This window comes from Phocoena sinus, chromosome 18 (genome assembly GCF_008692025.1).
Source record: "Phocoena sinus isolate mPhoSin1 chromosome 18, mPhoSin1.pri, whole genome shotgun sequence".
Classification (NCBI taxonomy): Eukaryota; Metazoa; Chordata; class Mammalia; order Artiodactyla; family Phocoenidae; genus Phocoena; species Phocoena sinus.
The window spans coordinates 62,951,357-62,975,938 of NC_045780.1; the positions used below are offsets into that span (position 1 = coordinate 62,951,357).

General features: G+C 36.1%; 1 protein-coding gene across 1 annotated transcript in view; it reads left to right on the forward strand.

Moving 5' to 3' along the window:
- GPC5 (glypican 5) overlaps positions 1-23,210 on the forward strand; it is a 1,374,959-nt gene extending 1,351,749 nt beyond the window's left edge. Inside the window, exon 8 of the mRNA XM_032610694.1 lies at positions 22,892-23,210. Coding sequence (XP_032466585.1) covers positions 22,892-23,049 — 158 coding nt within the window. The 3' untranslated portion in view covers positions 23,050-23,210. The remainder of the gene's footprint in view (positions 1-22,891) is intronic.
- Positions 23,211-24,582: the final 1,372 nt, after the last annotated feature.

The following is a 24,582-nucleotide window of genomic DNA, read 5'->3' on the forward strand; positions in this document are numbered from 1 at the left end:
ATACTTGGACTTTCCCACAATAGCCATCACTGCACAGGTCAAGGAACCAATATGGGGATCCTGCCAACTACTGAATATTTCTATTCCAATTATGCATTCCAAAACCAGGGTAATAACCACAGGCTGGGTTCAGGGACCCACTGAGCTCACTGTGAGATGGATCCAAGCCAGAACTCCATTGGGCATCTGACCTCCATAAGCCCCTACTCTGAGTGGTAGACCACAGTGACATTTTGAGTCTCCTGGAATCAGTGTCAGTTTAGAATCAGTGTCCAGTAGTACCTAAGATATCTTATTTTCTTTTCCTTAATGCATACTTACCCTAGTAAAAGGTCATAGGTCCCTTTGGTGAAGGTTGGGAAAAAGACTAAAAGTATAAATTTTGTGGCATTTTATCAAGATCTTTCCACAAAGGGACCTGGCTTCCCCTTCATTCAAAGGGTTCTGGATCTATAAACTGGTTCAAGTCTAGGAATTGATTGAGAAGACATGCCTCTCTGTTTTTATGATTCAGGTTAGACTTTTGTTCACTCAACCTAGAATTTCTGTGCTTATACAGATCAAGTAAGAATTTAGTAGGCTTCCTATTTATTTCACTTCTAGGAGCACCATGATCAACTAGGCCACAGGACTGCATTAGAGTGTTCTGACTGCTGCTTTGACTGTGCTATGAAGATAAGGTAACCATACCCACCTGCCTTTGGTGGTTGAGTGCTACCACTTAGCCCCTTCCACCTCAGGATCTAATTACTCCCATTGCATTTAGGTTTCCTGATTCAGTGACCTCAGTTTTCACTGTAAAGACTGTCCTACAATCATACATCTTTTCAGGATGCTGGAGCTCCCCTCAAAAGTCTATTTCTCTCAGTTGTGGTGAAAATTGTTTCTTTTGGATGTACCCAGGGTGGATGAGTAAGTCTTAAATGACAAATCTACACTAACATTCTAATCCCCCCAAGTCTTTGAACCCCTTCCTCTGCATTAAACCAAGGCCCATATGACATCTCTAACTCACTCATTCTGGACCACTTTTTGGACCATATTTCAGCTAACCAACCAAACACACTCTTAGCGTCCTATCAGACTCCTCCAGCTGCAACATTTCATGCAGAATCTGTTTAGTAAACCCCCATCAATAAATTCAGCCTGACCCAAATGTATGTTCCTTCCACCATTAACCCACACCTTATATATCCATTTCCACACATGTTCCCTAGCAGCTTTCTGCTGTATAAATTAGAAAACTCAAGTAGTTCTTTTGGAATATGGAGCACCTCCTCATGGGCTACAATTTGTTTCTTATTGTTAGGGGCCTGATAGAACTTGAATCCATCTATAAGTCTAGAAGTAAAAAAGGGTAGTCAGGGGAGGACCCTGGAGGGAATTATACTGTCTCAATGTCAACTGCCTCAGAGGAGGCTATTATGTTTCCCTCAGGCAATGTAGGGTTATTTCCATCAAAAGTAGGTGGAGAAGCCACTTCCATTGGGGTGGGGAAACTGCTTCCACTGGCAAAGACAACTTATTAGGATTTAGGGGCCCAACGTCCCCAGCTTCATCAGTGTCTTCTCACACATCCCCATTCCAACTTTAAGGATCCCATTCCTTTCCGATCAATACCATCACTTTAATAGTAGACACCCTTCAAGACTAAGACTTTAACTTGTGTTGTAATTCAGCCAGTGGCAGGATGAGATTCCAGGTTTTTCAGCAAACTCAGCCCTGCAGCTATAGAAGATAAGAGGATTCTTCAGGGTTCAGGTAGAAGTTTTCAGGTCATTTAAACAGCACTTGAACTAGGAATTCAAATCCTTGAGCTCATCCTTTTCTTTCCCTACTTCGTCCATCAACACTAGGAGCAACCAGCCAATCCATTAGTTTAACAAAATATTAGAAAGTATCACATACACAGTTACCCAGATCTTTGCTTCTTATAAATAGGTGATTAAAAGTATCCAATGGAAATATCGTGTATTTCTATTGCCAGATTATGCTAAGGACTATCAGTGTTCTCTGTACTACTAGAAATGGAATCATTAGCATCTTTAAATCTAATCAGATCAGGGAATCAATTCCAGAAATCTCAGAACCAAGTCAGAAAACTCATCAAAATTCTGTTCCTCTAGAATCACCCTTGGTACCAAAACCTCTATTATTTTAGGTTCTTTAGAAAAACACAACCAATAGGATGTATGTATGTATATATGATATTATTCCTTATTATAAGGATTGACTCACGTAACTAGGGAGGCCAATAAGCTCCAGAATCTGTGGGGTGAGTCCGCAAGCTGGACACGTAGGAGAGCCAATGGTATAGTTCCAGTCCAAAGGCTGGGAAGCTTGAGAACCAGTAAGAGCCAATGTTTCCATTCAAATCTGAAAGCAGGAGAAAAAGCAAATGCCCCAGTTTAACATCAGTCATGCAGGAAGAATTCTCTCTTACTTGGTAGAGGCTCTGCCTTTTTATTCCAGCCAGGCCTCAACTGATCAAATGAGGCCCACCCACACTAGGGAGAGCAATCTGCTTTACTCAGCCTACCCATTATGATGTTAATCTCATCCAAAAACACCTACACAGAAACACCTAAAAGAATGTTTGACCTAATATCTGGGCACCCTGTGGCCCAATAAAATCAATACATAAAACTAACCATCACACTGTCTGTATTCATAGGATATATTGGGGATTTAGAGTTGGGAGGACTATCATCCATCACATTGAGTGATAATTCTAATGTTAATTTCATCAATTGTTTGACTTCAATTTGTAAGTTTATTTTAGCTTTACATCATTAATTGAAAGTTTCTGTGTAGTTGTACTGTTACACATATTTAACTAACATTGTAATTAAAATCAGTTTTCTAAACTGGGGCAGTGAAAAAAAATTTTTTTTTCATTTAAAATTGGCCCTGGGCTTCCCTGGTGGCGCAGGGGTTGGGAGTCCGCCTGCCGATGCAGGGGACACGGGTTTGTGCCCCGGTCTGGGAAGATCCCACATGCCGCAGAGCGGCTGGGCCCATGAGCCATGGCCACTGAGCCTGCGCGTCCGGAGCCTGTGCTCCACAATGGGAGAGGCCACAGCAGTGAGAGGCCCATGTACCACAAAAAAAAAAAAAAAAAAAAATTTGGCCTTAAGTTACATAAACAAGATTGAGAAACTATATTACATAGAAAGACAGCCACTGTCTCAAGACAATAAAGTATAGATATTGTTTAAGGGAGAAATTTGGTATTGAATATGGGATTCATTTTGTCCTTAACTGAATCCTATTGTTGTAATGATTTTTGAGATCCTACCTAGCACCCACTGTGCTACTCTATTTATGCACTGCAGGATGAGTTGAGACTAGAATGGCAGCATCCCAGAGCTTGTCAGTTTGTGTCCCAGCTTTAGTATTCCACAAACAAGCTAATATCCCATGAGAATGTTATGAGAGACCTTTATCATGTGCATAATGTGTACCATGTGGTTGTAAGTGACAGTTTCATACAACAAAGTTGGTTTAACTAATATTTAAATAACTTCTAGAAGCTTTATCTGCACAAGCTGCTGAAACTTTGCTTCACAATCCAAAAAAATTTTAGAAAACAGAAGTGTACAAAATTTTTGAGTTGGTACATATACTATAGATTATATCCATCTTAAAGTCTTTCTTTAATACTTTCATTGTCACCATTCCTACTCATGATGCATTAATTGTTAGAGTTAGAAGTATACGCTCACATTTGGTCTAGTATGCAGAGGTAGGGAGATATTGTAAGACTCCTTGGAAGTGCTCAGAGAGCATCATTTCCCTCTGGTCCCCGTTTACTCATGTTTTATTGTGCAATATCCTCCAACTCCACCTCCATGGACACATTCTCTCTGGATTTCCACTTGGAAATGATTTTTTCCCACCTCATTCTGTGTTGAAACTGACCATTCCTCAGAATAACACCTATCATTTAGAGACCCAGTTTCCTTTTTTACATCAGAATATCCTTAAAATAATAGATTATTTGTGCACAAAAGTCCTGTACACTCCTAAAAGTCAGGAAGCAGTGTTCCATGGGAAACCTTCAGGGAAATAATTTACCTAAAATTCTTTAGGAATACTACCTTTTTATATAAAACACTAGAGACACAATCCATAAAAGAAATAATTGATAAACTAGACTTCACTAACGTTTAACACTTATGTTGCAGTTAGAAGGTAAGTTCTGAAGCTCTAATACACAGCATTGTGGTTTAAAGAATAAATTAAAATTTTTGCTCTGCAAAAGATAATATCAAGAGAATGAAAAGATAAGCCACAGACTGGGAAAACGTATTTTCAAAGACACATCTTATAAATAACTGCTATCCAAAATATACAAAGAACACTTAAAACTCAACAATAAGAAAACAACCTGATTAAAAATGGGCCAAAGATCTTAACAGACATCTCACCAAAGATATACAGATAGAAACTAAGCATATGAAAATATGCTCAACATTGTATCATCAAGGAAATGCAAATTAAAACAACAATGAGATACCACCACACACCTATTAGGAAGGCCCAGATGTGGAACACTGACAACACCAAACACTGGCAAGGTGGTGAAACAATAGGAACTCTCATAGATTGCTGGTGGGAAGGCAGAATGGTATAGCTACTTTGGAAGACACTCTGGTGGCTTCTTTTTAATAAACTTAAACATACTCTTACCATAAAATCCAGTAATCACATTCCTTGGTATTTACCCAAAAGAGTTGAAATTTTATCCCTACACATAAACCTGCACAGGAATGTTTGCAGCAGCTTTATTCATAATTGCCAGATCTTGGAAGCAACCAAGATGTCTGTCAGTGGGTGAATGGATAAATGAACTGTGGTCCAGGCAGATAATGGATTACTCAGTGCTAAAAAAGAAAAGAGCTATCAAGCCATGGAAAGACATGGAGGAACCATAAATGTATATTACGAAGAGAAAGAAACTAATCTAAAAATGGTACATTTTGTATGATACCATGCATGATATTCTAGACAAGGCAAAACTATGGAGGCAGTTAAAAAGATCCATGGTTGCCAGCAGTGTGGTGAGTAGAGATGAATAGACAGTACAGACGATTTTTAGGACAATGAAATTACTCTGTATGATATAATGATGGATATATGTCATATGCATTTGTCCAAACCTATAGAATGTATGATGCCAAGAGGGAATTCTAAGGTTAACTATGGCTTTGGGTGATTATGATATGTCAGTGTAGTTTCGTCCTTGGTGAAAGTTTTAAAATGCACCATTCTGGTGAACGATGTTGATAAGGGGGAGGGCTATGTGTGGGAGCAGGACATTTAGGCGAAATCTATGTACCTTCCTCTTAATTTTGTTGTAAAATTAAAATTGCTCTAAAACTTAAAGTCTTAAAAAATCTCTGGGAACAAGGTGAACATTTGTCTTTACAGGAAAATGCAGGGGTCAGGTGTGTTGTAGTGAAGGTTTGTTATTTGTGTGTGGCTAATACTTACTGACGCCATGGTTTCATACAAATTTTTTTGTTCAAAAACATTTATCAAGTGCCAACTATGTAGGGACTCATTCTACACATAAACTAAAGAATCATCTTAGCTAAACTTTGACATTTAAGTACTTATGTATATAATAAGGACATATATATATATAAGCAGTTGAATTATCTTTATAATAACAATTATTTGATAATAGAGATGATTCTAACTTATTGGGTTCCTATTTACATTGTATAACATCAGATTAGTTTCTTTTTTTTTTTAATAGTGCAGGTAATTTCATCTAAGGTGATGAGTCCCCTTGCCAGGACCTGACTGGGAATCAGGAGACTGGCATCCTATTTCGGGCTGTATCAGCTATTCTTCAAAGAAACTTTGCTGTTCAATTCACTTTGCCTGCCTCAGCCTCTAACGTTCAAATAGTAACCATATTTTTTGTCTATGTAAAAAAAAATACAAAGTGCTTTTCATATTTATGATTTCATTTAATTTTTACATCTATCCTGAGAGAAGGAATTATTATGATGTAAATGTTACAGATGAAGAAACTGAATCTCAGTGACTATATGAATTTTCTAAGGTTTCTGAGGCTTGAACCTAGCTCCTTTCTACTATACTCCACTGCTTTCTATCATGAATTCTAAAGTCTGGGTAGCTCCCATTTAAATAAATTAAAAAAGAGTTAAGTGCTTATTAACATATCAAATATTTATAGTAAGTCATATATTCAAAAATCATTTCTACCAAATGCAGAATACTATGAATAGCTACTTATAAGCCCAAGAAATAGAAAACATAAATATAATCATGACTTCAATGGGCTTAAAGTTAAGTGAATGAAATCAACATATAAACCTAAATATAAGTGATATAGATATATATATTTAAACAGTCTTAAGCTGAGTAATGATGACAAGAAAGCATACACACACCTAGGGTAAAAACACAGCAGTATTTATAACTGGACAACAGATAGAGACAAGGACAGAAAGAATTGATATGATTGTTGTCAGAAACGTTTATGCCAGAAGACTTACAGTGGTTGGAAAACTGTGCCACTTATTAGAATATATCACATGGAATTAGACACTGGGACAACAATGAATTATGGGTCTGAGAGAGAATGAGTATGGATGTTATTTATTCTAGGAGTTATAATGCAAGAATGGATGCATTTCCATACAGGGTCAGGGAAGGTGATCCTGTAATTTTCAACATCTGCATAATTCCCCTGCTTTCCGTATGAGAGTCTTCCCTCCTTACACACGCCTTGTTATTTTCATAATGTCTTGTCAACCCAAAGTAGAGCAAATAACATACTTTAAAATGTTACATAGTCCCATCTAAATACAAACATCCGATTGAGAACACCATGAGGGTGAGCAGACAGCCATCCCCCATAACCGAAGTACCTGTCCTCACGTGTGCTGTGTTTTGTGGATATTTTTATGAATAACACTGATATTCTTCTCAGGGATGATGACAATGGCTAGTTTGCTATATTTTATTTAGCTATCCCTTGGGCCAATGGAATTTCTTCTTTAAAAATAACATACAAAATATTTAGGGCTTGAAATACTAAGTTAAACATATTGATTTATAATACACATGGTGAATCAGATATGCAAGCCAAGATAATTCATTTCCATTTAATAAATGTAATAAGCTTCACAATCTCTCTTGCACAACATTCTTAGACATTTTGACAATTTTTCTTAGGCTCCAAGGATTAGCTACTTAATATTCTTCCCTTACTGAAGTAAAACAGGCAAATTTTGTCTGAAGTTAATTTTTATATTTCATTGTGAGAAAAACTGTCTCCTCATCAGTGTTCACATTTTACTTGCTGCAGCTAGTTTTTAGCAACTACGAGTAAGTGAAATGTCATCTATTTAATCAATGCCCAACCCAGTATCTTAAAGATATGTATTATGAGTCCAACAAAAAAGTCCAAATAAAAGAAAATATTTAAAGGGCCCAAATTATGGCAAGTCTCAATTTTCCTATTATTCCCCTAGCTCTATAGCCAGCTAGGCCTTCTTCTGGCATATTTACCAGTCTTTACAATATTATACAGCAAATGCACCCTGGATTAGGCAATGCAGAGGCAAAATAACCTGCCTTCCAGTCTTCCAGTGTGCATTCAATCATTCTTCCATAAGGCAGTTTTGCACTATTTACTATCAGTGGGGAGGGAATAGTCATGCTTTACTGGTAAGTTTCCTGGCCAAAATAACACAGCTCAGTACTTTTAATGAAAATAATCACCCTATCAGGCATGGTCATCAAAAATATTTAGCAGCAGGAACACTGATCAACCAGAACAACCTGAACTACACCAGTGTGAATGGGCTGAAGAGACATAGACTTATCCAGAGAGTCAAGTTGGAGCTTCAGTGCCCAGATGCTGGAAATGCTCAGCAAGTTGCCTTCAAGATGACAGATTGATCAAACACAGTTAATTTTATTCCCTCTTGCCACCCCACTAAAATACATTATAAGAATTTTTTTAACAAAAATCTAAATTTACTGAGAGAGAGGAAACTGAAGAAGTTTGATAACAACACTTGGAAGCCAGAAAGCAAACGGATGAGTGGTGCCTAATGTAGGATACCCAGGGAAGCCAACTCCCAAGCACCATTGAAGAAAGCAGAGAACCAACCCAATTTGCTCAATGGAATCCTCAAAAGAGACAGGAATAGGCATCATCTGTCACTTCTAGTAAGAAGGGGTTGACAGAAGAGGGTCTACAAAAGAAGGACTAGTCAATAGCTGTACCATTCCATGATTTCTTCCTCCACTCCTGACCAATAGGTGTATGTCTCTCCCATAAGTCAGTATGCTACCGGAAGTATAATCTGGAAAGAGTCTCTGGACTGGGGAATGCCAGGCACAGTTGGAAGCAGGAGTATTATTCTCAAAAATAATACTTAGCAAATATATATATCTATATCTACCTACCTATCTACCTATTTACCTATAATGAATGTTGAAACCTATACGCTCCCCCAACCCTGCTCCCACTTGGCTCCCAGAGTTCTTGCAGGCAGGGAATTACTCTTAGGCAGGATATTGTAAGGTCTCTGCTGAGAAGACCTAGCTTAAGAAGAAACAAATAAAGGCAGTTAAAGGGGACCTGATAGACATGCCTTCTGGTCTGCAATATTTCTGTGTCTTGTCCACTTTGTGCACATAGTAGGACTACACATCCCTGTCCCTTGAGGTTAGAGACAGTCATATAATTAGCTTTGTCCAATAAACCTAGTGAGCAGAAGTGCCATGTACCCCACCCAGATGGAGGCTTATAATTGCCAATTTGTTTCTCCACCCATTTCCCCATGTTGTGGTGATCATGGAAGGATGTGTCGATATGGAGGTGAGGTACTAAGTTACAATGCAGAGCTACCTCAACTGGCAGTAGACATTGCTACCAATACTTTGGAGGCATTTGTTTTTTCAGCCTGACCTACCCTATCCTACTGACAGGTAGTTTCACCAACAGACATGTAAACAAGACTACATTTGTCTACTAATTACAGAACCCCATTCACACGCTCAGAGTTCTAACTAAATTTTCACTTCCTACTCTTAAATATTAGCACATAACCATGAATCAAGGATTACCACTTATCTAAGTGAGTAACATGAAAAGTCATATCCACAAGCAAGTAATTTGTATTAAAGACTGCAGAGAGAAGAGAACTTTGAAAAAACTTTGAAATAACTTTGAAGAGAACTTTGAAAAAATACTGTAATTATCATCTTAATAATGTCTGAGAAGACAAAAACAAAAGGGATATTTAGAAGAAAAAATATCAAGTTTAGTAAATCTAAAATCTGAATACAAGAATGAAAACCTCAAAAAAAGACTTAAGTTTAAGAAATCTCCTAGAAACTAGAGTAAAATTATGGAAACTGGAAGAAGGAAGCAGAGGACACCTTCCAGAAATCCAACATTTAAATAATGGGACACCTAGACACAACAGAGAAAATGTTGTGTCATCAATAAAGAATTCAAGAACACTTCCTCAGATGGACATGAGTTTCTAGGTAGAAAGTGTCACTGAGTGCCCAGAACAATGGATCCAGTAGACCCACACCAAGGGACATCATGATGGAATTTCAGAATATAGTGAAAGAGACACAATATAAACTTAAATCTTCTCAACTGTGAACTTGATACATCTGTTTATTTAGGTCTTGTTTTATGTCCTTAGATAAGGTTTGCTGTAGGGATCATGGTTCTCCTTTAGTTTTGACATTTAATTTTATTGTGTTACTGTCAAAGAATTCATATTCTTTGTTTAAAATTCCTTGTTAGTTGTTGATATTTGCTTTGTACCCTGCTATGTGATCACTTTTATTAATATCTTAGGTATGTTTTAAAAGAATATTTACACATTATATCCACTAGTCATTAACTACATGATGCTATCTAATCTGGCTAGCTAGCTGTATTTATTTGTTTATTGGACCAAGCTTGTGAAAGTTTGTATTTGGAGCTAGTGTAATAAATAATACTCCTTTATTCTTCTTCTGAGGTTAGAACCAATTAAAATATAAGCACACATATCAGACAGATAAAAACATTTTATTGTTAAAAGCTAGACTAGAGAATGTCCTGACATATGACACCTATTATTTCATCCAAGAATTACTGTCAAGTCAGAAGCATAGCTAGAAAATTACAGGTCCTCCCTGCAGCAAAAGGTGACTTCAACTTATGCCGTGGTGAAGAGCAGGAAGAATGCATCCTTACTGTGGGCAAGCAAATTCAAAAGAGGATGAGAAATCCAAAAGCGCAGCATTCTGGCTCTTCCCAACTTAGGAATCAGGACAATCTGTTCTCTTTGCATGTGAAGGAATGGGGATGTAGGGAAAAGAGATACTAGTATTGTTACTAGAACCAAGGCTAGAAGTCAATGGAGTTCTTTCTTGTCCCAAAGATTCTGATGACTAAGTCATCCATATCTTCACTAATTTTCATCTGCCTGAGCTATTAATTAATAAGATAGCATGGTTAAAATCCCCCACTGAATGTGTATGTATCCATTTTGCTTTATTATTTTACCCAATTATTTTCCTTTATTAATATCGATTTATTTTGAGAATATGCTAACGTAAGATAGGCTCAGAATTGTTATATCTATATGTCAAATTATTTCTTTTGTTATTATATAAAGACCTTCTTTATCCTTTTTAATGCTCAAAACCTATTTTATCTTTTATTAATATAATGACATCACCTTTCTTTTGGTTATTATTTGCTTGAAGTGTGTTTTTACAAACATTTACTCTCACCCTTTATGTATCATTTTGTTATGCGGCTAAATTTCTTTTGAAATCCAAACTGAGTGTTTCCTTTCTAATTTTATTCAGTTCATTTCATTTAGCAATTATTGAATTATTTGCATATTGTTTTAACGTCTGATTTTGTGCTTTCTATTTGCCAGGCATATTTGTTTGTGTGTTTATTCTTTTCTGACTTCCATTAAATTTTATTAATCCTCTTTGCCTTAATGGATTAGGAACATATATATTCCATATGAATTTTTTAAGTTCTTAGGCTTGAATTTTTAACATTCATTAAAATACATAGTGGTCTTGACAAAACCTTAAGTTGATATTTTTCATTTCTTCCCAAACATACAAATACTTTAGAATGTTTTAACAATTGCTTTCAAGTATTTTAATTATAACTCTTAAAATTATATCGAAATTAACCATTTTGTTGTTGTTTACTTAACCAACACACTTATATACAGTAATCAAGATGTTTGCCAATTATTTTGAACACTATTATAACGTTCATCCCACTCCTTTATTTGTGCTTATTTTCTTATATTTTTACATATATTCTTTAACAATGATTTTAGAATTGTTTGGGGAGTAATAAATATACTTTTTGTTAAAATACCTTTACTTTTACCTTTATTTCTTCCATATAGTTTAACTCTTTATAGAATTGTATATTCTTTCATAATTAGAAAAAAATTTAAACTTCTATTATTGCTCTTGAAAATTAATGCAATACAGGTATTTTGTTCTGTTCAAAGGAACCTGTCCTTTCTCTGAGTGCTTTAAAATCTTCCTATTTTTGATACCATTGACTATTACTACTATGTGTCTAGGTATAGATATTTTATTATCTTAATTTTTAGTAGTGTTTAACCCCATATTATTACTAACTGAGGAACTACAAATATTTTCTGATTAACTAGGAATATTTGATAAGTCTTACACTCTTTAAAAATAATTTTCAGAAGCATTAATTATAAGTTCCAATACCTGTAAATTCTTATAACTAAGGTCTGTAGTATATAAATGAGAACTAGTATATTTAATAGACTTACTTTTATTATTTGGTTTTTATTACCAATTGCACAAAGAATGGCATTTTAAACTTTCTATTGAAAAATTATTTCTAGAAGAAATTTCACAATAATCGTTTAAAAAACCCACAATAGTAATATTATAAAATAGCTTAAAATAATTGGGCTTTTTTTCATATGAGATGTATGTTTCCTTTCTAAAGTTTTCAAAAATCAATAAAACAAACTGAGGAAAAAGTTCTGGATGATCATTATGGAATACAAAATAACATCAGGGGAAGAGGACCTTCAAAATGGCGGAGGAAGGCTTCCCTGGTGGTGCAGTGGTTGAGTCCGCCTGCCAATGCAGGGGACACGGGTTCGTGCCCCGGTCCGGGAAGATACCACATGTCACGGAGCGGCTAAGCCCGTGAGCCATGGCCACTGAGCCTGTGCGTCTGGAGCCTGTGCTCCACAACACGAGAGGCCACAACAGTGAGAGGCCCGTGTACCGCAAAAAAAAAAAAGGCGGAGGAGTAAGAAGTGGAGATCACCTTCCTCCTCACGAATACATCAAAAATACATCTACATGTGGAACAACTCCTACAGAACACCTACTGAACACTGGCAGAAGGCCTCAGAATTCTCAAAAGGCAAGAAACTCCCCACATACCTGGCCGTGTGGCTGATAGGGTCTTGGTGCTCTGGCGGGGTGTCAGGCCTGAGCCTCTGAGGTGGGAAAGCCGAGTTCAGGACATTGGTCCACCAGAGACTTCCCGGCCCCACGTAATATCAGTCAGCGAGAGCTCTCACACAGATCTCCATCTCAAGGCTAAGATCCAGCTCAACTCAACAACTAGCAAGCTCCAATACTGGACACCCCATGCAAACAAGTATCAAGACAGGGAAACAACCCCACCTATTAGCAGAGAGGCTGCCTAAAATCATAAGAAGTTCACAAACACCCCAAAGCACACCACCGGATGTAGTCTTGCCCACCAGAAAGACAAGATACAGCTTCATCCATAGGATCACAGGCACTAGTCCCCACCACCAGGAAACCTACACAACCCACTGAACCAACCATACCCACTGTGGGCAGACACCAAAAACAATGAGAACTACAAACCTGCAGCCTGTGAAAAGGAGACCCCAAACACAGTAAGTTAAGAAAAATGAGAAGACAGAGAAATACACAGCAGATGAAGGAGCAAGGTAAAAACCCACCAGAACAAACAAATGGAGAGGAAATAGGCAGTCTACCTGAAAAAGAATTCAGAGTAATGATAGTAAAGATGATCCAAAATCTTGGAAATAGAATGGAGAAAATACAAGAAACATCTAACAAGGATATAGAAGAACTAAAGAGCAAACAGACAGTGATGAGCAACACGATAAATGAAATTTGAAATTCTCTAGAAGGGTAAATAGAATAGCTGAGGTAGAAGAACGGATAAGTGACCTGGAAGATAAAATAGTGGAAAAAACTACAGCAGACCAGAATAAAGAAAAAAGAATGAGAAGAATTTAAGATAGTTTCTGAGACCCATGGGACAACATTAAACACACCAACATTCGAATTATAGAGGTTCCAGAAGAAGAAGAGAAAAAGAAAGGGACTGGGAAATTGTTTGAAGATATTATAGTGGAAAACTTCCCTAATATGAGAAAGGAAAGAGTCAGTCAAGTCCAGGAAGCACAGAGAGTTCCATACAGGATAAATCCAAGGAGAAACATGCCAAGACACATATTAATCAAACTATCAAAAATTAAATACAAAGAAAAAACATTAAAAGCAGCAAGGGAAAAGCAACAAATAACATACAAGGGAACCCCCGTAAGGTTAACATCTGATCTTTCAGCAGAAACTCTGAAAGCAAGAAAGGAGTAGCAGGACATATTTAAAGTGATGAAAGGGAAAAACCTGCAACCAACATTAGTCTACCCAGCAAGGATCTCATTCAGATTCGACAGAGGAATTAAAATCTTTACAGGCAAGTAAAAGCTAAGAGAATTCAGCACCACCAAACCAGCTTTACAAAAAAGCCTAACAGAACCTCTCTAGGAAGGAAACATAAGAGAAGGAAAGACCTACAATAAGAAACCCAAAACAATTAAGAAAATGGTAAGAGGAACATACATATTGATAACTAACTTAAATGTAAATGGATTAAATACTCCAACCAAAAGACACAGGATCACTGAATGGATACAAAAACAAGACCCATATGTATGCTGTCTACAAGAGATGCACTTCAGACCTAGGGACATATACAGACTGAAAGTGAGGGGATGGAAAAAGATATTCCATGCAAATGGAAATCAGAAGAAAGATGGAGTAGCAATTCTCATATCAGACAGAATAGACTTTAAAATAAAGACTATTACAAGAGACAAAGAAGGACACTACATGATGATCAAGGGATCAATCCAAGAAGAGATAACAATTGTAAATATTTATGCACCCAACATACAAGTACCTCAATACATGAGGCAAATGCTAACAGCCATAAAAGGGGAAATAGTAACACAATCATAGTAGGGGACTTTAACACCCCAACTCACCAATGGACAAATCATCCAAAATGAACATAAATAAGGGAACACAAGCTTTAAATGACACACTAAAGATGATGGACTTAAATAATATTTATAGGACATTCCATCCAAAAATAACAGTGCTCATGGAACAATCTCCAGGATAGACTATATCTTGGGTCACAAATCAAGCCTTGGTTAATTTAAGAAAACTGAAATCGTAACAAGTTTCTTTTCTGACCACAACGTTATGAGGCTTGATATCAATTACAGTAAAAAAAAAAACAAAAAAACTGTAAAAAATACAAACACATGGAGGCTAAACAATACACTACTAAATAACCAAGAGATCATTGAAGAAATCAAAGAGGAAATCAAAAACTACCTAGAAACAAATGACAATGAAAACATGACAACCCAAAACCAAAAGCAGCAAAACAGTTCTAAGAGGGAAGTTTATAGCAATACAATCCTACCTCAAGAAACAAGAAAAATCTCAAATAAACAACCTAACCTTACACCTAAAGCAATTAGAGAAAGAAGAACAAAAAAACCCCAATGTTAGCAGAAGGAAATAAATCATAAAAATCAGATGAAAAAGAAATTAAGGAAACAACAGCAAAGATCGATAAAACTAAAAACTCATTCTCTGAGAAGATAAAAAAAAATTGATAAACCATTAGCCAGACTCATCAAGAAAAAGAGAGAAGACTCAAATCAATGGAATTAGAAATGAAAAAGGAGGGCTTCCCTGGTGGCGCAGTGGTTGAGAGTCCGCCTGCCAATGCAGGGGACACGGGTTCGTGCCCCGGTCCGGGAAGATCGCACATGCCACGGAGCGGCTGGGCCTGTGAGCCATGGCCGCTGAGCCTGTGCGTCCGGAGCCTGTGCTCCGCAATGGGAGAGGCCCACGTACCACAAAAAAATAAATAAATAAAAAAGAAATGAAAAAGGAGAAGTAACAACTGACACTGCAGAAATACAAAGGATCATGAGAGATTACTACAAGCAACTATATGCCAATAAAATGGACAACCTTGAAGAAATGGACAAATTCTTAGAAAAGCACAACCTTCCAAGACTGAACCAGGAAGAAATAGAAAATATAAACAGACTAATCACAAGCCCTGAAATTGAAACTGTGACTAAAAATCATCGGACAAACAAAAGCCCAGACCCAGATGCTTCACAGGCGAATTCCATCAAACATTTAGAGAAGAGCTAACACCTATCCTTCTCAAACTCTTCCAAAATATAGCAGAATGAGGAACACTCCCAAACTCATTCTACAAGGTCACCATCACCCTGATATCAAAACCAGACAAAGATGTCACAAAAAAAGAAAACTATAGACCAATATCACTGAAGAACATAGATGCAAAATTCCTCAACAAAATACTAGCAAACAGAATCCAGCAGCACATTAAAAGGATCATACACCATGATCAAATGGGGTTTATCCCAGCAATGCAAGGATTCTTCAGTATACGCAAATCAATCAATGTGATACACCATATTAACAAACTGGAGGATAAAAACCATATGATCATCTCAATAGATGCAGAAAAACCTTTTGACAAAATTCAACACCTATTTATGATCAAAGCTCTCCAGAAAGTAGGCACAGGGGGAACTGACCTCAACATAATAAAGGCTATATATGACAAACCCACAACCAGCATCACTCTCACTGGTGAAAAACTGAAACCATTTACACTAAGATCAGGAACAAGATAAAGTTGCCCATTGTCACCACTATTATTCAACATAGTTTTGGAAGTTTTAGCCACAGCAATTGGAGAAGAAAAGGAAATAAAAGGAATCCAAATTGGAAAAGAAGTAAAACTGTCACTGTTTGCAGATGACATGATACTATACATGGAGAATCTTAAGATGCTACCAGAAAACTACTCGAGGTAATCAATGAATTTGGTAAAGTAATAGAATAAAAAGTTAATGCACAGAAATCTCTTGCATTCCTATACAATGATGATGAAATATCTGAAAGAGAAATTAAGGAAACACTCCCATTTACCACTGCAGCAGAAAGAATAAAATACCTAGGGATAAACCTACCGAAGGAGACAAAAGACCTGTATGCAGAAAACTATAAGACACTGATGAAAGAAATTAAAGGTGATACCAACAGATGGAGAGATATACCATGTTCTTGGATTGGAAGAATCAATCAATACTGAGAAAATGACTCTACTACCTAAAGCAATCTACAGATTCAATACAATCCCTATCAAACTACCAATGGCACTTTTCATAGAACTAGAACAAAAATTTTTCACAATTTGTACAGAAACACAAAAGACCCCAAATAGCCAAAGCAATCTTGAGAAAGAAAAATGGAGCTGGAGGAATCAGGTTCCTGAACTTCAGACTATACTACAAAGCTACAGTAATCAAGACAGTATGGTACTGGCAAAAATACAGAAATATAGATCAATGGAAAATGATAGGAAGCCCAGAGATAAACCCACAGACATATGGTCAACTTACCTTTGGTAAAGGAGGCAAGAATATACAATGGAGAAAAGATAGCCTCTTCAATAAGCAGAGCTGGGAAAATTGGACAGCTACATGTAAAAGAACGAAATTAGAACACTCCCTAACACCATACACAAAAATAAACTCAAAATGGATTAAAGACCTAAATGTAACACCAGACACTATAAAACTCTTAGAGGAAAACATAGGAAGAACACTCTTTGACATAAATCACAGCAAGATCCTTTTTGACCCACCTCCTAGAGAAATGGTAATAAAAACAAAAATAAACAAATGGGACCTAATAAAACTTCAAAGCTTTTGCACAGCAAAGGAAACCATAAACAAGATGGAAAGACAACCCTCAGAATGGGAGAAAATATTTGCAAACGAAGCACCTGGCAAAGGATTACTCTCCAAAATTTACAAGCAGTTCATGCAGCTCAATATCAAAAAAACAAACAACTCAATCCAAAAATGGGGAGAAGACCTAAATAGACATTTCTCCAAAGAAGATATACAGAATGCCAACAAACACATGAAAGGATGCTCAACATCACTGATCATCAGAGAAATGCAAATAAAAACTACAATGAGGTATCACCTCACACTGGTTAGAATGGCCATCAACAAAAATCTACAAACAATAAATTCTGGAGAGGGTGTGGAGAAAAGGGAATCCTCTTGCACTGGGTAGGAATGTCAATTGATACAGCCACTATGGAGAACAGTATGGAGGTTCCTTAAAAAACTAAAAATAGAACTACCATATGACTCAGCAATCCCACTACTCGGCATATACCCAGAGAAAACCATAATTCAAAAAGACTCATGTACCACAATGTTCATTGCAGCACTATTTACAATAGCCAGGACATCTAAGCAACCTAAGTGTCTATCGACAGATGAATGGATAAAGATTTGGCACATATATACAATGGAATATTACTCAGCCATAAAAAGAAATGAAATTGAGTTATTTGTAGTGAGGTGGTTGGACCTAGAGTCTGTCACACAGAGTGAAATAAGTCAGAAAGAGAAAAACAAATACCGTATATATCTGGAATCTAAAAAAAAAAAATGTTTCTGAAGAACCTAGGGGCAGGACAGGAATAAAGATGAAGATGTCGAAAATGGACTTGAGGACATGGGGATGGGGAAGGGTAAGCTGGGATGAAGTGAGAGAGTGACATTGACCTATGTACACTACCAAATGTAAAATAGCTAGTGGGAAGCAGCCACATAGCACAGGGAGATCAGCTCTGTGCTTTGTGACCACCTAGAGGGTTGGGGTAAGGAGGGTCAGAGGGAGACTCAAGAGAGAGGTGATATGGGATTATATGTATACGTATAGCTGATTCACTTTGTTATACAGCAGAAACCAACAATGTAAAGCAATTATACTCCAATAAAGATGTTATAAAAAAATAGCATCAGGAACTGAAAAAAGATCCAAACAATATTTTCTCTGCTACCAACTCTATCCTGAAAAATACAATCTATTTTTCATTAATTATTGGAGAATAACCAATAATTCATTTGATGCAGTAACAAATAAATAACAATCCCCAACATTACCCAGAGCTGAAATATCTTAATACATCATACTACTTTAAAGTAAACTGTGGTTTATAGTCAGAATCTCCCATTAATGTTTTAATCCATTGTTTAATTTATTAGCAATTAGAATTACTTCATTATTCTTACACAACTGTCAAAAAGGAAGACTACTCATGGCTATAAAGCGTTGACCAATGGGACTGTAAATAAATCTCAGACATTTGCCCGTAGAGAATGGAAGAGGTTGTCATGCAAATAGCCCCATTTACTAGTCAGACTGTCTGAAAGTCAAATATATAATCACAGAGACCACCTTCAGTTAGGGTGTTCATGATTACCATGGACCTTTTCTCTTCAAAAATACAATTACTCTGCTTTTGTTATTGGATTACATGGAAGCCCCCAAGGAAAACTGGAAAATTACTCAGCATTTTTCAGGATGTATCTAAGATTCAAGTGACTCAGTACCCTGGATGGAACTATCAATCATATTTCCTGGGAGATAAGAATGGAGTAATCACTAATAAAATTGGTAAATTGTTATATAAACCATATCAGATTTATTAGACTCCTAAATGTCCTGCCAATATGACTGATTTGGGTATAAATGACCATCCAAGTCCAGCAAGTAATGACCAAGGGTAATAGTTTTTATTTAACATAACAAGATCCATAGCAACTTTATTTAACAAGTATTTGGTAAGTTAATATTCTCATACTGAATCTTTTCCATTACATTCACCACTTTTCTTCTTAGATGAAAATTCTAAGTTCACATCTAATTCTAATATTTTATTCTACACTTGGTGTTGCTGTAATATAATTCTATGCCTTTATATTAAAAGAGACTGAATTTGAGAAACTAAATAGACACTTTTCCAAATACATACAAATGGTGAACAGGTACATGAAAAGATGCTCAACAGCACAAATTATCAGGAAAGTACAAATCAAAACCACAATGAGACTTCCCTGGTGGTCCAGTTGTTACGACTCCCACTACAGGGGGCACGGGTTCAATCCCTGATCAGGGAACTAAGATCCCACATGCCACACTGTGTGGCCAAAAAAAAAACAAAAAACCAAAACAAACAAACAGAAACAATGAGATATCACCTCACACCTGTTAGAATGGCTATTATCAAAAAAGACAAATGATAAGTGTTGACAAGGATGTGGAGAAAGGGGAACCCTTGTGCACTCTTTGTGGGAATGTAAATTGTTAGAGCCACTATGGAAAACAGTATGAAGTTTCCCTAAAAAATTAAAATATGGAATTACCATATGATCTAGGAATTCCACATCTGGATATATACCCAAAAGAAATGAAGACCGGATCTTGAAGAGATATCTGCACTCCCATGTTCATTGCAGCATTAATCACAATAGCCAAGATATGGAAACAGCCTAACAGTTGTCAATGAATGAATGAATAAAGAAGATGTATTGTATATAAAAACAATAGAATATTATTCAGCCATGAGAAAAAAGAAAACCCAGCCATTTACTACAACTTAGATGAAGTTTGGGGGCATTATGCCAAGTGAACTAAGTCAGACAGAGAAAGACAAATACCATATTATATCACTTATAAGTATAACTTTAAAAAAGCCAAACTCATAGAAACAGAGTAGATTCGTGACTGCCAAGGACTGGGATGTGGGGGGGACATGAGATGTTGTTCATAGGGTACAAACTTCCAGTTATAAGATAAATAAGTTTTGGATAGCTAATGTAGAGCATGGTGACTACAGTGATTAATACTGAATTATATACTTGAAAGTGCTAAGTGAGAAATATGATCTGTATAAAGTTTATTTCTTAAAAATGTCCTACTTAATTATTTATCCTTACATGGTTTTATTTTCATAAGAAAATATTCCACACAGTTCCTACAGTTGTTACATCTCTGGGACAAGCAATAATGCTATATATCTATGATATATCTATTATATCTCAATAAAACTGGGGCAGGGATCAAACTGAATTGGAGAAATGTATTTTTACAGTTTTGTAATTCTCTGCCCTGGATTAAATTCATCAATTTATTAATTCACCTAGTAATTACTAAATGCTTACTAGGTGAATACAGAAATTAATGACAGATTCCGTACTCTCAAAGAAAGGCAACCATAGACTAACAGAGTTCAGATTCTTAAAGACCATGAAAATATGTGTATAAAATTAGATTAAAACATTTTTATGTACCAATATCTACTTTTTGAATCTTTTAAAATAAGTAAATACACTTTTCTTAACCTAGTTCTCTACTAATGGACACTTAATGGCACTAACAACGCACAGATTAACATTTTGTGAATAAATATGTGCATATTTTAAAAATTATTCCCATGGAATTTCTCCATTAAAGTGGAACTTTGGGGTCTAGGTAAGTATACATTTTAAACACTTTTGGTATATTTTGGCAATCTTCCTTGATAAAGGGTTAATCCTTGCCAAACTGACGTCATCGCCTCTCTGTCCTGCCTTTGTCAACCAGTCGGTATATAATTGACACCTCATCTTGTATAAGACTGTATCACTTCATAGCACCAACCATCAGGCATGTGCCTGAGTTTTAATATTACATTTGTTTTTGTAATAGCATGGCTATCTGTCTTCCCCTGCCAGACTGTAAGCCACCAAAGGCAGAAATATGAATTTATTGTCATCTTTGTGTGTCACTATTATGCGTAGAAAAGGTTATTTTAAATTACTTCATTTTTGTTTATTAATGTGAGAAATCTCCAAACCAATTTTTCTTTTATGGGTCTTTGGTTGAGCTTTGGTACAATTTACACACTTAGTTAATTAAATTCCTTTCCTCAAGGGATCTTTTTTCTTTTCATATAATTCTTATCTCAAGGGACCATCATCCTTAGAACTATCAAATCTCTACCTCTGATGTTAAAATGGCATCTGACTGAAGATGGGATATCCCTCCTGGCACTGCCTGACTTGCAGGCAGAAGATTTAACATGTTTCTATTTTCATATCTGTACTCACCATGGTACCCCCTGAACCCAGACCATTGCCTGGCTCATGAATGAATGAGGAAAATACCAGCTCAGGAAGGTATAAGGAAAAGTTATTCATGAATCCAATCCAGGCACCTCTTCACAGTGCTTTTAAAAAGAAAAGTAAATCCCTTAAAGCTCAAATTTATGTAGTTATCTTGGAAAAAAATTTTTAATTGCCTAGAGTCTGCATAGCTCCTTGTTATACTGTAGCATAACAAGGAGTATAAAACCATGACTAAAATATTCACACTCCACTCCAGTCCCTATAAAAAAAAGGAATTGCTAATTTATTCATCTTGCCTAATGACACAGAAGGGCAAAACAAATACCCAGACAATGAATAATAATGCAAGAGCTCAGACTGTAAAATCAATATGTCAGATCAGAAGAGCTGAGCTTCGTTTTAATGCTCTCATCCCTAAATGCAGTAGAGTTTACCTTTGAATTATATATATGTATTGACCTAATTACATAAATATTGACTCTTCCTTATATGAAGCTTTGTTTTTCCAGTCTCACTGTAATTACGATGTCAATATTTGTGGCTGTGGTAACACTGAATTTAAACTTGTTAATTGTGACTGATGGTGGCATGCCATGGGATAATCCAGACAGTCTTACAGTCTCAACACACTGGTGGCACTAGATAGTAACTGATAAATCAGTAATTCCCTAGGTATACCATAGTAAGGTAAACTTCTTTAAGAAAATAACTATTTCATTCCCAATAATTTGAGAACTGGTCTCCTCAGTTTGTCAGGTTTTACAACACACAGAAGTAATAACCAGGATGTGACTAGATCTTGGTCTGTAACTTTGCACATTTTTTTTCTTTAATCAAACACTTCATCCCTAACTTCAAGCCACAATCCATCCTACTAACAAATTCTTTGATCTATTGACTATACCCGTATCCCCATAGCTCTGCATGTATATAAAAGATAATATTTGATATTTGTTATTATTCTTTGATATATTTCAATAAGGATCCTATGCAAAGTTTAGCCTAATACAAAATATGATCTGTATAAATTTTATTTCTTAAAAATGTCCTACTTAATTATTTCTCCTTACATCGTTTTATTTTCGTAAGAAAAGATTTCACACAGTTCCTACAGTTGTTACATCTCCGGGACAAGCAATAATGCTATACCTCAGGTCATTTTAATTAAATTGCTTTACTTCAATAACATTTAGAGGAACATTCCAAGTGCTTTAAAAAGCTGGAAAGTGCTTTGCTTTGTTCTTATAAAGTTTCTGAACACTCCCACTCAAGGTCCTGTACCTTCCAATTTAAGAAGAGCAGAAGTATGTGTCATATTCATCTTTTAGAGTTAGGTGAAACACACAGTGAAGGCTACACAAAAAGAATAAAACAATGGGGTCTATGATTTGGCTTAAGAGCTGTTCTAGATGTATCATGGTGAGCTAGTTATCCATCATCCTGTTTTTTCTTATTTGCCTCTACAGGGATGCCAGATGAGATGAACCTCAGTGATGTAAAGCAAATCCATCAAACAGACGGTAGTAGTACTTTAGACACAACTGGAGCAGGATGTACAGCAACAACTGAAACTATGGCATTGGCTCTGATGGGTGCAGTGATGTTACTTCCTGGGCTTTGGTAACTGAACTCTTCTGCCCTGATATATATGTCTTATTAGAGTCTTAATTTCTCCCCTCTCTTTCTCCAAGTGGAATAAGAGATCTTTTCAAATGTAACAATTATATTTATGAAAAGGTATGTCACACTAACTTAGAAGCCAAGTTGGTATGTTCACAAAGTATCTAAAAATCAACGTTTAAATGAAAGACTGTTTGAAAACATGTCTTCTTTGAATCTAATTTAAACATTCTTAAATTCTAACATATTAAACCTGCATATGTGAAGAGCACGGAAGTGACTTTGCATAAGAAGGATTTAGTATATCTGTAATTTTATTATCCTCAATTGCAACCTCTTCCTTTTTAAAAGAAAAATGTTTTAAATCGAAGGTATATTTTCCGGACACTGAAAACAGTACATAGTGTTTCTTAAAATACTGGAATTAGAATTCCATTAAATGAATCAAAACAAACAATGGCAAGTAGTATGCATGCATTTTCAAGAGATTCTTCCATTTTGCAAGTTATAGAAAGAAATTACTGAAAGACTATAAGTTATAGAGTAGATTGCCGAGGAGCATTTCATGCAATTTCATTGAAGATGCTTGATAACTTTTATCCACTGTAACTTAGCCACTGACAAACCTTACAGCTGAGTATTTTGATAACATCTGATTTGTATCCCATTATATACAAAATGCATCTTTGGTATTGTGACTCTGTTCCCTCCTCTCTCTTTGCCGAATGGATTTAGCTACATTGCAAACACACGCGTGCTCTAGGAATATCGCTAATAAAGCTGTTAATTATTTGGTGGAAAACTTTAAAGAATATTGATCATTTTCTCCTGGAAAAATGATATTTTCATCCATTTTCAAAATATTATTTGCTGTTTTTTTAAACTTGATATTGAACAAACAATTGTCTATACATTTCTAAGGTTCCTATGAATATCTAAAGATGTACTAATAAAGAAAATATGGCATGAGCTGTTTTAGCTCTTTTCCTATTTTCACATTAGCAGAGCTGCTAATCCACAGTCCCTGATTTCCCAGTTTTGATAAGGTACCTCAGCAGGCACTGATTAGGATGTGTCTATCACTGTACTTAGGAGGAAGAGATAAGTCAGCTTTTATTAAGAAGTATCACATCCAGTTGATAGCCAGGAAATATAATTAATACAAAGTGACAGAATAGAAAAGAGAAGTGCTGAACTTATAAAATTTTTTTAAAAATTCAAAAGGATTTGAAATGACCTCTGTAAAAGAACTGAAGGGGACTCGATCAACAGCAAAGATTTGTGAGATGAAATCAACCTGTCCAAATGAGGAAACTCTATATGATCAAACCCTGTCCTCCTTCAGGTTCTCAATTATTCAAATGATCTGTTGATCGTCACCTTAAACCACACTATGTTTATACCGCCCAGTCACATTTTCTTGTCTGTTAAAACATGCCTCAGAACTGGAAGTGTTACTTTACCTGCCAATTCTGGAGGTCATTTTCCTAAGCTTCCATTCACCTTAATATGTGTTCCATGATCTGCTTGGCTCAGA